A 13,576-nucleotide genomic window follows, 5' to 3' on the forward strand; every position below is an offset into this window, starting at 1 on the left:
TGTCCGCGGTAGCTACAGCAGCGCCCTCTATCAAATTTTTGTACCAAGGAATGGGGAAATTGCACCAAGGCAAATGATGTAGGGCACCAAGGCAAATTATGGAGGTCCCCAATGTATATGAGGACACAACAAAAGCAAAAATAGTACCCACCTTGTCTGTACAATCCAAGCTTAAAAAAAAAAAGGCCCCCCCCCAAAAAAAAAAACCCGCGTCGCCGCATCAATTCCGGAACTTTGGTCTGACCAGAGACCGAATATTTTTTTTTTGGCCTGACACCAGTTTTATACAGAAACTAAATTATCTTTACGATAAATGTATACCTTATAAGAGATTTAGATCCCGTAAAAACATCAATGTTAACCCATAGATGACAACGGGGCTGCTAAAATCTATCAGACGAAAACGCACATTATATAAAAAATATCTTAGTAATCCCATGGATTCAAATAAGCGTAAATATGTAAGATAATAAGAATAAACTAACAAACGTCTTTAGAGTAACCAAGAAAACATACTACACCTTGATGTTTAACAAAGAAAAAAATGACTTAACTAATACTTGCAAACTTATTAACAATATTCTCAAGAAAAACACAAAAAAACACCCGGCCTCCTGCTTCATTCAAGATAAACAACTCAGATATTGTAGACCCCGAAACAATTGCTGATCAGTTTAATAATTTCTTCATAAAATGTAGGCCCTGAATTAGCTCAGAAAATCCCTCGATCAATTTTCAGACCCACTAGATTATATAAGTGATGTTCCCCTGATTCCTTGTTTCTGACCCCAATAACAACTAAAGAACTTTGTAATTGTATAAATAAACTTCCTAGCAAAAAAAGCAGAGGACATGATGAGATCGATCATCACATTATTAAAGATATAGCACCGTACATACTAACTCCTTTGACAACAATTTTTAACCGTTCCTTCGAATCAGGAAAAGTACCTACTGATTTCAAAATAGCTAAAGTTATCCATCCCTTAGTAGTAACTACCGTCCTATTTTACCCTACTTTTCAAAAATATTAGAAAGACTTGTAGCAAATCGAATGTATAACTTTATGGATAAATATAATATTTTGTCAGCGACTCAGTATGGTTTTAGGGCCAACTATTCAACTCATCTGGCACTGATTGACCTCATTGATAAAACTAAGTTTCTCACTTGACAACTCTCTTCATACAGTCGGTTTATTTTTGGCCCTCTCAAAAGCTTTTGACACTATAGACCATAATATTTTGATTAGTAAACTAAATAAATATGGAATTAGAGGAATTGCTTTGGATTGGTTCAAAAACTATCTAAGTGACAGGAAACAGTATGTGGTATGGCAGAATACCAAATCTACTTTTGCACCAATCAGTTGTGGAGTTCCTCAAGGTTCAAAACTTGGCCCTATACTTTTTCTGATTTAAATAAATGACATTTGTAACTCTTCCAAAATACTCTCCTTCATTTTATTTGCAGACGACACTAATGTTTTGTATAGCAGTAATAACTTACTTAAGGCAGTTGACACTGTTAATCGACAACGTATGCAAAATCTCCGATTGGTTTAAATGTAATAAACTATCCGTTAATTTAAAAAACAAAACAATGTATGTTGTTCTCCAATGGTAAAGTCGACAGGAATATCAGTGTTTACTTAAATGACACACAAATAGAACAAGTTGAAACATGTACATTTCTAGGTGTAATTATTGATAGTAAACTTTCTTGGAAGCAACATTGCCAAAAAGTACTAATTTCACTTTCTCGGAACCAGGGTATCTTAAGAAAATTAAAACACCAATTACCTTCAGATATCTTATTTTCAATTTATAATACGTTGTCCCTGCCTCACCTTCAATATGGTATTTTAGCATGGGGTAACACCTACCCAACCTTTATCAATAAATTGTATATTATGCAAAAGAAAACACTTAGGATAATTAATAACTCCAGATATACAGAACATTCAGCACCACTGTTTAGTAAATACAAAACCTTATCTGCTTTTGACTTGTATAAATACCATCTTGGAGTATTAATGTGTAAATTCGAAACAAACAAATTACCCAAAACTATACATTCGCTATTTAACAAAAACTCGGATATCCATTCTCATAATACAAGGTCAGCCTCAAACTTTCATCTCCATAAAGCTAGAACATCTCTTTACTTATCGACTGTCAGAAACCAAGGACCTCTATTGTGGAACCACCTCAAACCAATGCCTATCTTAAGACCAATGAAGAACCTTAAAAACTACATGAAAACGTTGCTACTGACAAATTATAATGATAATTAAGTATCCCAATAAATTGTATATTCATGTCATCTCACAGATTGTCGAAAAATAAGTATTGTTTTATAATTCCTTGGCCACTTTTTGCTTCTTTGCCCCCTCCTCCCCGTTACCTGTTTTGTAATTAATTAATTGATTTATTTCTTGTAATGTATGGACGTAAGAAAGTACTGTGTAGGCCTATGTATATTCATACGAATGTGAATATTTTTGCTATTAATTTTATTTCTTTTCAATTTTATTAGTATAAGTGTATTTACCTGATAGAATTCAGCCTTTTGTATGAACATATTAATTTATTAGCTTAATTTGTAATTACGGGTTTCAGGTCTTGTACAAGCCTATGCTTTTTACCTGGAGCCCTCGTATCATTGTTTGTCATTCTTTATATAGTTTCCTGTTTATTATGTTGTCTGTGCTATGATATGAAAAAATAAACCATAACCGTAACCATAACCATATTGTTTTCAGGCAGTTCGAAGAGTTTGATCTTTCTGCAGGGCCAGCTTTCAGGAAATGGGATGGTGATACAGGGAAAGCGTGCCGAAGACACGTCCTGCCCGGCGGGGCATGCCCGGACAATTTTGAAAATCTACCTGCATTTTATAAGGTGATAAGTTGTGTTTTATTACCTGGATTTCCTGGTACACTTTCATGCTTCAATAAAAAACCCATGTCAACAGCCGCATTTACAATAAACTTCGTGCCTCAGCCAACGTGTTTCTGATTTCACTGAATTTTCATGTCGACCTTTTTGCACAGGCATCCTAAACACGAGTGAGAAAAGGGTGCCACAGCTAGCTGTTTCCACGTACGGGATCCCCTACAGGCAGGACCGTTATTAGACTTTGATGAAAAGGCGACGGTAATGCTTTTTCAATATGCTCTGTGAGTGCAGTGGGTTGATGACCTTGTGATTGCTTTTCACACACCGTGAAGGAAGCACCCATTAACCACGCTGTGCATGTGGCGGTACGGTTCCCTCGACTCGAAGTAGCTATATTTGCCGTTCACACACTAACTAAGCACCAGGGCTGTAGGCCTAAGCACGCATCCATTTCGTCATTGCAAACCCGACTTTCTGGCGATCATGATGTCCAAGTTACTTTTACTCCCAACATGTCTTGCTCTTCTTCTAGCCACTGCTTGGTTTACATGGGAGCTGTCGGTCAGAGACGTGTTCATCGGGTTAGTTTTGGCGGTTGCTTTCCTGGCGTATCTTCGTAGGCGTGCGGGAGCAGCACTTCTACCGGCTCAAGGGAAGTTTGTCTTCATCACAGGTACAAACAGAACAACTACTCATATAGTTTGGTTTTGCTGGTTTCCAGAACGGCCAGCCTATATCCTCTTTGTATTCGACTGACTGACTGACCGACTGATTGAGCCACTGACTCACTGATTGGACCATAGTCTATGATATGACTTCAATAGTCGCGCTATATATCGCTATTTTGTTTCAAATTTATTTTGGTGTCCCAAAAAAGGTAACCATATAACGAGGGGATTCTGAATAAGCTGTGAACTTGAATTTTATTATGGTTTTATCATGAACTTTAGGGGCAGTACCATTTCTAATAAAGTTGCATTCCTCTGGTTATGCATCTGTGACCTCAATTGTCTTGAAAATGGTATGCAAAACCCCTTTGGGGGAGTAAAGCATGAGCATATCCAGACATAAGACAACTAAGTTCAAAACACCGATAAATTATGAAAACATGAACAAGCCTGCAGGATTTATGATCTTGTGCTGCAGCTCAGAGAAATAGTACCTTACGGAATCTTTGGCAGGCACAAGCTAATTTCCCAGTCCACAAACACAAACGGGGGGGGGGGGGGGGAAGCGAGGGCAAATGCTCCCCTGCTCACGCTCGGAAAAATGATAAATTGAGAATATAATGAAAAAGTTAAGGAATTTTGGGGGAAAATTTGCTTTGCCCCCCCCCCCCGTGGACATGCACGTGTAGAACGTCACAAACCTGGCTAATTAAGCCAGGTTCATACTTCATGCGAATGCGAAGCGAATTCGACGTCATGAAACATTCGCTGCGAAATTCTCCCGAGTTGCAATATGTTCACCTTTAAGAATTCGCAGCGCGAATGACTTGCCATGATGTCACAAATTCGCGTTCACTTTCGCGCAGAGTATCATGAACCGGGCTTAAGGTGTTGAATTCTGAATAAAAAAGATCATCATTTGACAGAAATCCTATTTTATTCCTGTTTTCACGGTTCAGTGCCCCTTGCACCTACCTATGTTACGTCTGAATGTTCTCGGTTTTTACCCCCAAACTGTCCCAAGAGGATATAATTATTTTTAAGACGATGAAGCTTAGTGATGCATTATCTGAGGAATGCAATCAAGATATCAATGAAAAGTATACTGTCTTTATAATAAAACCTTGTAAATGGCCATTCAGTTCATAGTTTGCTCTAAGTGACCCTTTGTTCATTTGTTATCTTTTTCGGGACACCCTTCGGTTTTAGAGCATTCCATTTTTCGAATTCGCATTTTTTACCGGTCTTTTTTTATTCAAAGGTTGCGACAGCGGTTTCGGCCATGCGACTGCCAAGTATCTGGACGCTCTTGGCATCCAAGTCTTTGCAGGCTGTCTGTTTCCAGATGGTGAGGGCGCCTCTCTGCTATCAGCTGACTGCTCGGATAAGTTACGTGTCATCCCATTGGACGTAACCAAGCAGGAGACTGTTGATGCTGCCATGGCAACCATTATGCAATCAACTGGTGATGAGGGTAGGCACAAACGATTACAAAAGTTAGAAAGCCAGACAGGCAGCCAAGCACAAAGAAAAACATCAAAAAGAGACGCGTAACTAAATTGCAAATAAAGCAACGAAAACAACAAGTTAAGCGGCAAAATATCTCCCAGCTCATTATTTACATGGCTAGGAAACGTACGTCTGCTCTTATGTTTTTACAAACCCTGTCTTATGTCTTTGAGAACAAAAACGTGAGTTAGATGCAGTGGATTTTATTAAAGACAAGCATTGTGAAAACAATATTATTATATACTTGTATTTATATTTATTAATTCAGACAAACATGTGCCAGACATTATAGTAAGAATATTTCGAAGACCATGTCACTTTAACACAGTCATTTACCCAAAATGTCACACATCATTTTGGCATAACATGAATGTGTTTAGGGCTAATTGTGCCATTAAAGCATACATTTTGCGCCCCTTATAGGTCTATGGGGTGTGGTCAATAACGCAGGCATCCTGCGTGCCTCTGAGCTCGAGATTACACCCATGGAGACTTTCCAACAACATCTAGATGTGAACCTACTCGGTCAGATCCGTGTCGTCCAGGCAACGTTGCCTCTACTGCGCAAGTCTGAAGGCCGAATTGTCAGCATCAACAGTACAAACAGTACGTCTATGTACAAGCCTATATCTGATACAAGCCCATATTGCTTTAAATTGCAGATGCTTTGGTAAACAAGCCCATTTAAAGATGTTCCATCAGGGCGAGCAGAATTCTGTTCAATCGATTATAAAGAATGGCTGTTTCATGGAAGGCTTTTCATGATGTGGCCGTGGCAATAGACCTTAAGTCATGCTGCCACAATTTCACTCATATTCCCTGTATCCAATAACAGTACTGAATGGTAATGTTTTTTGTGCAAAAAGGAACCAGACTGTTTTCCTTCCAGCCTCCCTTTTGTTACGTTGATTCACGGATCCTACACACAAGGATTAACGACTCTGCCCAACTCCTGGTTAGACGCGCGATAACGGCCTGTACTGGTGGCAAATACCATGAATACTTTTCAACAAAGACCACTGCGCGCGGTGGCTTTCAGATTTGCAAGGCTCTCCGCCCGATCTGGCCTATTTTTGAGTCTACGTTTTTGGTCTTTATTATTGAATTCTGATAAGTGATAACTACATTACCATGGTAATGCCAAGCACAATATCTTTAGCTTTAAGATGAACAATGAAATGTCGCTTTTCTTTCATCGGTTCGGCATCCTATCTCTCTAAAACTTTTTAATAAAAGCCCGTAATTAAAAACGAAATTTGGGTAAACGGTGTTCTCCTCGAAATTTGTCGTTTATTTCCTGGGTAAATACTTCATCTATGACGACAAAAACTGCACAATACCATCTGTTATATCCTGAAATATTTGTTTTTTAAATAATTTGGAACAATTATACCTAAAATAAGAAGTAGTTTTACTTACAGTTTTATGAATATTTCCGTTTTAGATGTCGTGCAAAAACCCAACACAATGGCACATCTGGAAAATTCGCGATTACGCGCCAACGGGTATTAATGCCCGTTATCACGCGCCTAACCAATAAGCCATTTGCGAGTAACCTATACCCTTTGGGATTTACATTTCAATAACATCTGGTACACTGACTTGCTCAGAATGCTTGGCACATTTTAACTTTGAATTCTCCACACCAAAGACACTGTTGCTAATCACATGATTCGGGGCAAGCTCTTGCATAGTTACGTAAGAGACGCTCAGCATCAATACATCGCTCACAATGGGTGAGAATGGCACAAAGACACCAGACCATGCCAGAGCTGGGTGTTGCTAGCATAAGGCTTGCCCCGAATCACGTAATGTAGTAACAGTCTCTTTGGTCGGGAGAATGCAAAGTTAAAATGTGCAAAGCATTGGATTAAGTCAGCGTTCCAGATTTTATTCAAATTTAACTCGCAAATGGCTTATTAAGGCAAGTCCACTGAGTGCATTTTGTACTAGAGCTCAGAACAGTCGTTTATCCTGGTGTCTAGGATCCGTGGTTGATTTGAATGAGAGAAAAAAACAAGATGGCCGCAACATGATAATGGTCTATGGGCCGTGTTTAGCCCATTCATTGGCGTTACAAGATAATCCTGTGTCAAACTGTTGGGCCTATAGCCCGCCGCACGCGAGAGCTACGTGCTGAGCAAAACCTCATTCGAGGCCGTTTGCTCAACACGTAGCTCACAAAATATTACCCAGCGGTGCGATCAATTTTTTGCTGAGTTTTCTGCCTCGCGAGGCCGTGAGGCAAATATCTCCCCCCCCCCGTTTCATGTTGTTCGCCTCGCGAGGCGAAAAACTCGCCATGTGCGGGCAAGGGGAGCTACGTGCTGAGCCAAAAAATAATAACTATAGCCAATGACAGCACATTTTTCTTGTTTGTCGGTCGCGTGATTTCAAAATGGGGATAACGCCAGCAGGCTTTAGAAGAATTGCGCAACCTTAAAATCACGTGTACAGAGTACGTGATTTCATTGGCTAGTTAACTTTTCAAGGGGGGGGGGGGGGGCGGGTGGAAGAACGTAACCCCGCGACTCTTGGCCGCTCCTCCATAGAATCAGACTCTGGCCAGGAACAAACTAGATGAAGACAATGGTACAATGGTCTCCAACAAAAGTATTTCTTGGTGAGTGTCCATAAATATATCCCTTTCCCCCAAAAAAATGCTTTCCGTGTTGCGTAAAGTTAGAGTTGATGGTGGCTATGTAATCGGAAAACTGAAATCGCAAATGCATTTTGGATTTTCGAAGCAGATACCATAACAGTGACCACTTTGATCAACAGGTTATTTCTACATGCCGGTTTTCGGAGCATACGGCATCTCTAAAGCAGCTGCTGAGATGTTCAGTAATGTCCTGAGATTGGAAATGAAGAAATGGGGAATTAAGGTGATAACCATTCACCCAGGAGGCTTCAAAACTGGTGAGAATCAGCAACCAATCAATTTAGGCAGACGACATAAAAAAAATTGTCACTGCTTTCAAAACAATTTTACGCTAGAATGAAAGAAAGACAATTCAAAGCAGGCTTTGATTATGACCTCTGGAAAACGTAGGCCTACTCTACCAATTGAGCTAACCAAAGCCATACAATAACATGTTTGCTAGGCAAATGGCAGTTTAGTGAAACCGCATGCGGTTCACTGCTCAACTGCGGCCGCAGTTAGGATTATTCGAACAAAAAAAGACTCTATTCACAAGATAAAACTTGCACCGTGGCAGTGGCAATGCCAATTCAGCATCCGGTTTTGCCCTTCAACCTCACCGCAAGTTCCATCTTGTGAATAATTTGGTTGTGGTGCCGGCTGCTATACGATTCCAGCCAGCCCCCGACATCACAGGCTCGGTGGTCGAGTGGTAAGACGTCTGCACTCAGCAGGAGGTCGTGGGTTCGAGTCCCACTCGCCTTTGTAGTTTATGAATTTTGTCTTACAATCACTCAGGGCAACACTGAGCATACAGTGTTTATGTATATAAAGTGTTTATATAATGCGCCTATCAATTTCCCCCCACCCCTCTCCCCGTGCTGCCCCACCCCTCGGGTAAACTTTAAGTGACAATCTCATTCATAATTATGATCATATCGTGGGGCGCACCAGTGATTTCCTTTCCATGTAGAACGCCAATGGTAACACTGTTTTGAGTGACCAAAATCCCCACCCTGGGGTATGAAAAACGTGACCAAACCCCGACATCGGACCTGGGGCATCGCGGGGGGGGGGGGGGGGTAGGCGCATAAATACTTTGTATATACGTCGGTGAAAAGCAAAACCCAGTGTTGAACTAAGAATCAAACCTCAGTACGATTATTACTTACAGCCACCTGTCCGAACGCCTTAAAGGGAATATACATCATTTGCTTTTGCTGTAATTTTCAGAAATGGATGGAATTGGGGGGTTGGAAATATATAGCAAATATAGTTACACTGACTTTTTGAGGTTTTGGGTTCGAAAATGCTATAAAAACCAAGAAAAACAATCATTTTCCTGTAGTCTGGTTCCCTGACTCCATTTAAGAAGAAACAGAGCAGTTTACATACATTGGGGAATTGTAAGGTCAGGGAACCAGTCTAGCTGGCCTGTACCCGTTCATAGGTGTGTAATCGATTGCAAACAAGTGCGATGGTCAATTGGGGCCAGTATTTGAAAAAAGCCAGTTTTTTCCAACGCTGATCGGCCGATCAGCGTTGGAAATTGATACAAAAATACCACTTTTCTTGAAAATGACAGTATACCAGGTGCCATGATTTTACAGGATGCTTTACACTGTCATTCACTAACAGTCCAGCAAGGTATTTCAAAATGATTTGGTAGTTTTATTTTTTGATGTTTGCAAATGTTGTATTTTCCCTTTAAGTCTTAACTCCCCTTACGGAGAGGTCCTGGGAAATCGAAAAGGTGTTCTTGTTCAACATCATGTTCCCCAAACCTAGTACCCTTGCCTCAGAGTGGAGAGAGCTCTGGAAGTATACCTAGTTCAAGAACGCGATTTATACTTTGTTGATTTCAAAGCAAGAGTATATCCACCGCCCAATTGCTGACGTATTGTGACTATGGCAATGAGTTAAAGACCCGATGGTTGCATTTTTCACTATGTACTGCCGCCAAGTGGCGCTAATCAGTGGCGCACCCAGGATTTGGCTTGGGGGGGGGGGTCAAAATGTTTGTTACAAATTTTTTAGAAATTAAATTTTTTGAAACAAATTTGCCCAAAATTTTTGGCAGCAGAAAAAAATGTTTGTTTGTTTTTTGGGGGACTATTTTGACGTTGGTGGCGCCACTTACACCACTATTATGCTACTCGAAAATAGGTCACATCACCAAGGTCAAATCGTGGGACTAAAAAAAAATTACAAAAAAAGTCCCCGCCCCGGGTGCGCCACTGGCGCTAATCATACCACAGTCATAATTGTGGAAGGATAAATGTTGAGAAACTTAGGCTGATTTTTGAGGGAATCCCACACCATCAAGTTGGAAACGAGAAGACCTAATCTGCATGGTATACCGGTTGGAATTCAAACCAAAGCCGGGGTAGAGGTTGGAGTTTCTCACACGATGTACAAACTGTTTAAAATGTACTGATCATTTGATCTCTGCATGTATCTGTCTCGACAGGCCTCCTATCCACCAATTCATCCTTCCAACAAAAGTGTTACGAACAACTCACCCCAGAGCTCAAGAAGTACTACACACCGGAGTACTTCCACAGATTCCTGGATAACATGGACACAGGACCTACCCTTCCGACGGATCTAACCCCAGTCTGCAGCGCCGTGACTCGAGGTTTGTTGGAGCGGGTACCGAGTACCAACTACCGGTGTGGCATGCTGGCTAATACAATGGTCCGATCTGTTCAGTGGCTACCAACCGCGCTCTTTGAATACCTTGTATGTAACGGCGAATTTAACAAAGCACCAACTTTGAATCCAGATGGGACTAAAAAAGATTAGAATTTGCCAATGAGGCAAATATGTTATTTCGATAATAGATTGCTTCAAAGTGCTCGTAGATAAAGGGCCTATAACGTTTAGAGTGTTAAGAATTTTCACGTGTGGACTTTTACGCTGTTCTTATTCAAAATCAGTCTTTCTTAAAAGCTATTTAAACAAAAGTTAAGTTCTTGGCTTATATTTTGGTATCGTCACAAAGGTATTTCACACACAAAAAACAACTACGATAGACCGGTGCGATTTGGTTTAATTTTTACCTGAGGAATTAATGGTGAGTATCAACCTGGGTTTGTATTCAGTCGTATGCGCACAGTTTACCCCAAGGTATTTCTATGTTCAGATGAGAATGGCATTCTTTGTCCTTGCAGAGACTTCGAAATATTCACTTTCTTTGACTATACAATAATTGTTACTGATAAATCATTGATATTCATGTACCACCTAGCGACTGGAGATAGTGACATTTTGGTACCATGATTAAATTACATAGGTGTATTTGCATTACAGTGTCGAACAATATACTGTTTATGTGCTATTATACAACACCTGAATAAATCCCCGTCATCTGATTGGTGAATTGTAGATCACGTGACATATTATTATTCGGTATAATGCACGGTGCAACCATGCGTTATACCCATGCGTTATACCGTTTCACTTTGCGCTTGTTCCATGACGCGGTATTTGCGTGCAAAATGCATGCTGGTGTGTGCGTTCAGCGTAGCGTGTATTGTTCCAAAGAGCCGGCGCTACAGCGTTGGGTTCAAACATTTTCGTGAAGGGGTAGTTCAACATCTTTAAAATCAAAATAAATTGTAGTTTATAATTTACCAATCAAATGACGAGAATTTATTCAGGTGTTGTATAAAACAAATAACGAATGTTTTACGTTCGTACGATGGAAAGAATAATTTCATTCGGTGACAGATTGAATGTTCTATTCCACTCGGCTTCGCCTCGTGGAATAGAACATTCAATCTGTCACCTCATGAAATTATTCTTACCATCGCACTCACAAACATTCGTTATTTGTATACTAATAAACGGGAAATACCGTTAATAGCATAGTATGCCAGTTATGGCAATTGGGCTCAAAGCATGTTTACTTTGATTGTCACACTATAATAACCATTGTTAAAAAATATATATAAGTAGGAATATGTCAATTGGGTTTATTTGATAATACTTTTTCAAATCTGTAATTTTCTTTTCCGAAATTTTAAGGAATGATATTGTCCAGTAACAAATAAATTTGCTTGTTTGTTTTTTTCAAGCAGTCAACGTTCCTTTTAACCACAGAATGACCCACTCGCACGGTGACTAGTAGGGAGACAGTCCGCCTTAATGGATATATTTTTTACTCTGACGATGTACGGTAGAATTGCATTAACAGTTGAAATGATTGTAATAACCTCATTTACAACTAGCGGTCGCCCTAATGCCACAAAATAACACATACACGCAGTGAAGCATGGGTGAAATCGACAGCTCATACGAGGGAGGAACCGCCGAAATATGTACCCTGACGGTAGACGGTAGAAGTGTGTTGATATGACAACCAGCAATACACACATAAGTTGAGCATCGGAAAAACCTACACCGCACATTATCGGAGTCAAAAAGTCCCCTTTTGAGCGATCCTTTCCACCCCTCGAATCGCGTGAAAAGAGCCTGCCCACAATACCTACCATATCCTCGGTTCAATCGGCGTTTCCTTTAGACCACAAAACGACCAAAGTCCTGCGGTTAAGCATTTGAAAAGCTAGTGCACAAAAGAGTGAGTGTAACCGCATAAATGGGGATATTTGTCACCGTAACCGCTCGTGGAGAATGCGCGGTGAATAAACAAAATTGTGTGCCACACACAAAATAAAAAGGCTCTTCCCGCAGTAGAGAAACCGCCTTAATGGGTATACTGTTGAGACTTGACGATGTACGGGAGAAGTGCATGTTTAAACAGTTGAAATTATTGTGATAACCTCGATTCAACTAGCGGCGGCCCATACACGCACATCTCATATGCGTTTAGAAACCGCCCTGAAGGAGATATTCTTGACTCGGACGATGTACGGTAGACGTGCATGTTTAAACAGTTAAAATGACTGTAATAACCTCGGTTCAACTAGCGGTAGCCCTAATGCCGCAAAATAACCCCATATACGCAGTGAAGCATGGGCAAAATCGGCAGTGCATATGTGAGGAGGAACCACCCTAATGGGGATATTCTTGACTCTGATTGTGTACGGTAGACGTGCATGTTAAAACAGTTGAAAATGGTTGTGATAACCTCGGTTCAACTCCTAATGGCGTAAACTAACCCATACATGCAGTGAAGCATGGGCAAAATCGACAGCTCATATGCGGGGAGGAACCACCCTAAATGGGGATATTCTTGACTCTGACGATGTACGGTAGACGTGCATATTAGAACAGTTGAAATAATTGTAGTAGCCTCGGTTCAACTAGCGGTTGCCCTAATGGCACGAAATAACACGCAGTGAATTATATAGCCTTGGTCAATGCTCTCGTCGTTATTCGTCCCGTACGCGGTCAATCATCGGCATATATCCTCACGCGCTATGCACATGCATGTAAAAATACAGCGCGAACAGCGACCTCATGCGGCCACTATTTTTTTATGCAAATCAGTTGGGGACGATCGAGAGCCTTGGTTCAATCGTCGGCAAAAGCTTATGTTTTTCTTTATTTTGCGCTGGATTTCTAGCGCACGACCTGTAGGCGGGGCTAATATGTGGAGTGTCCAATCACACCTTGGTTAAATCCGGACGTCATCAAATTAATTGCAGCTATTCGCCTTTTGCGGACGTGACAGGAACCACAGTTTTTGTGCATTGGTGCCGTGTGCAGAGACACACAACGTACGTACGTGTACGTGTATGGATTATGTACGGTGCCACGTTTCACTATGCAAGTTTCCATGCAACGATCGACCAATAAGAAAACGAACGATCGACCAATAAGAAAACAACATTTAAGGTCAGCTAAGGCTATTAACATAATGAGCACCACCCCCAAAACCTCACATGGACGAT

General features: G+C 40.7%; 1 protein-coding gene across 2 annotated transcripts; it reads left to right on the top strand.

The window, feature by feature from the left end:
* Positions 1-194: 194 nt before the first annotated feature.
* LOC119743028 (17-beta-hydroxysteroid dehydrogenase type 2-like) lies at positions 195-10,734 on the top strand. 2 transcript variants are annotated; one of them, XM_038219340.1, is made up of 5 exons: positions 195-3,573; positions 4,830-5,042; positions 5,501-5,683; positions 7,859-7,996; positions 10,189-10,734. In XM_038219340.1, exons 1-5 carry the CDS (start codon positions 3,384-3,386, stop codon positions 10,521-10,523), a joined length of 1,059 nt encoding a protein of 352 aa, XP_038075268.1. In that variant the 5' UTR covers positions 195-3,383; the 3' UTR covers positions 10,524-10,734. The 2 variants fall into 2 exon arrangements, with proteins under 2 accessions (XP_038075268.1, XP_038075269.1); XM_038219341.1 differs by lacking the exon at positions 5,501-5,683.
* Positions 10,735-13,576: the final 2,842 nt, after the last annotated feature.

This window comes from Patiria miniata, unplaced genomic scaffold, assembly GCF_015706575.1.
Source record: "Patiria miniata isolate m_02_andy unplaced genomic scaffold, ASM1570657v1 HiC_scaffold_6, whole genome shotgun sequence".
Lineage (NCBI taxonomy): Eukaryota > Metazoa > Echinodermata > Asteroidea > Valvatida > Asterinidae > Patiria > Patiria miniata.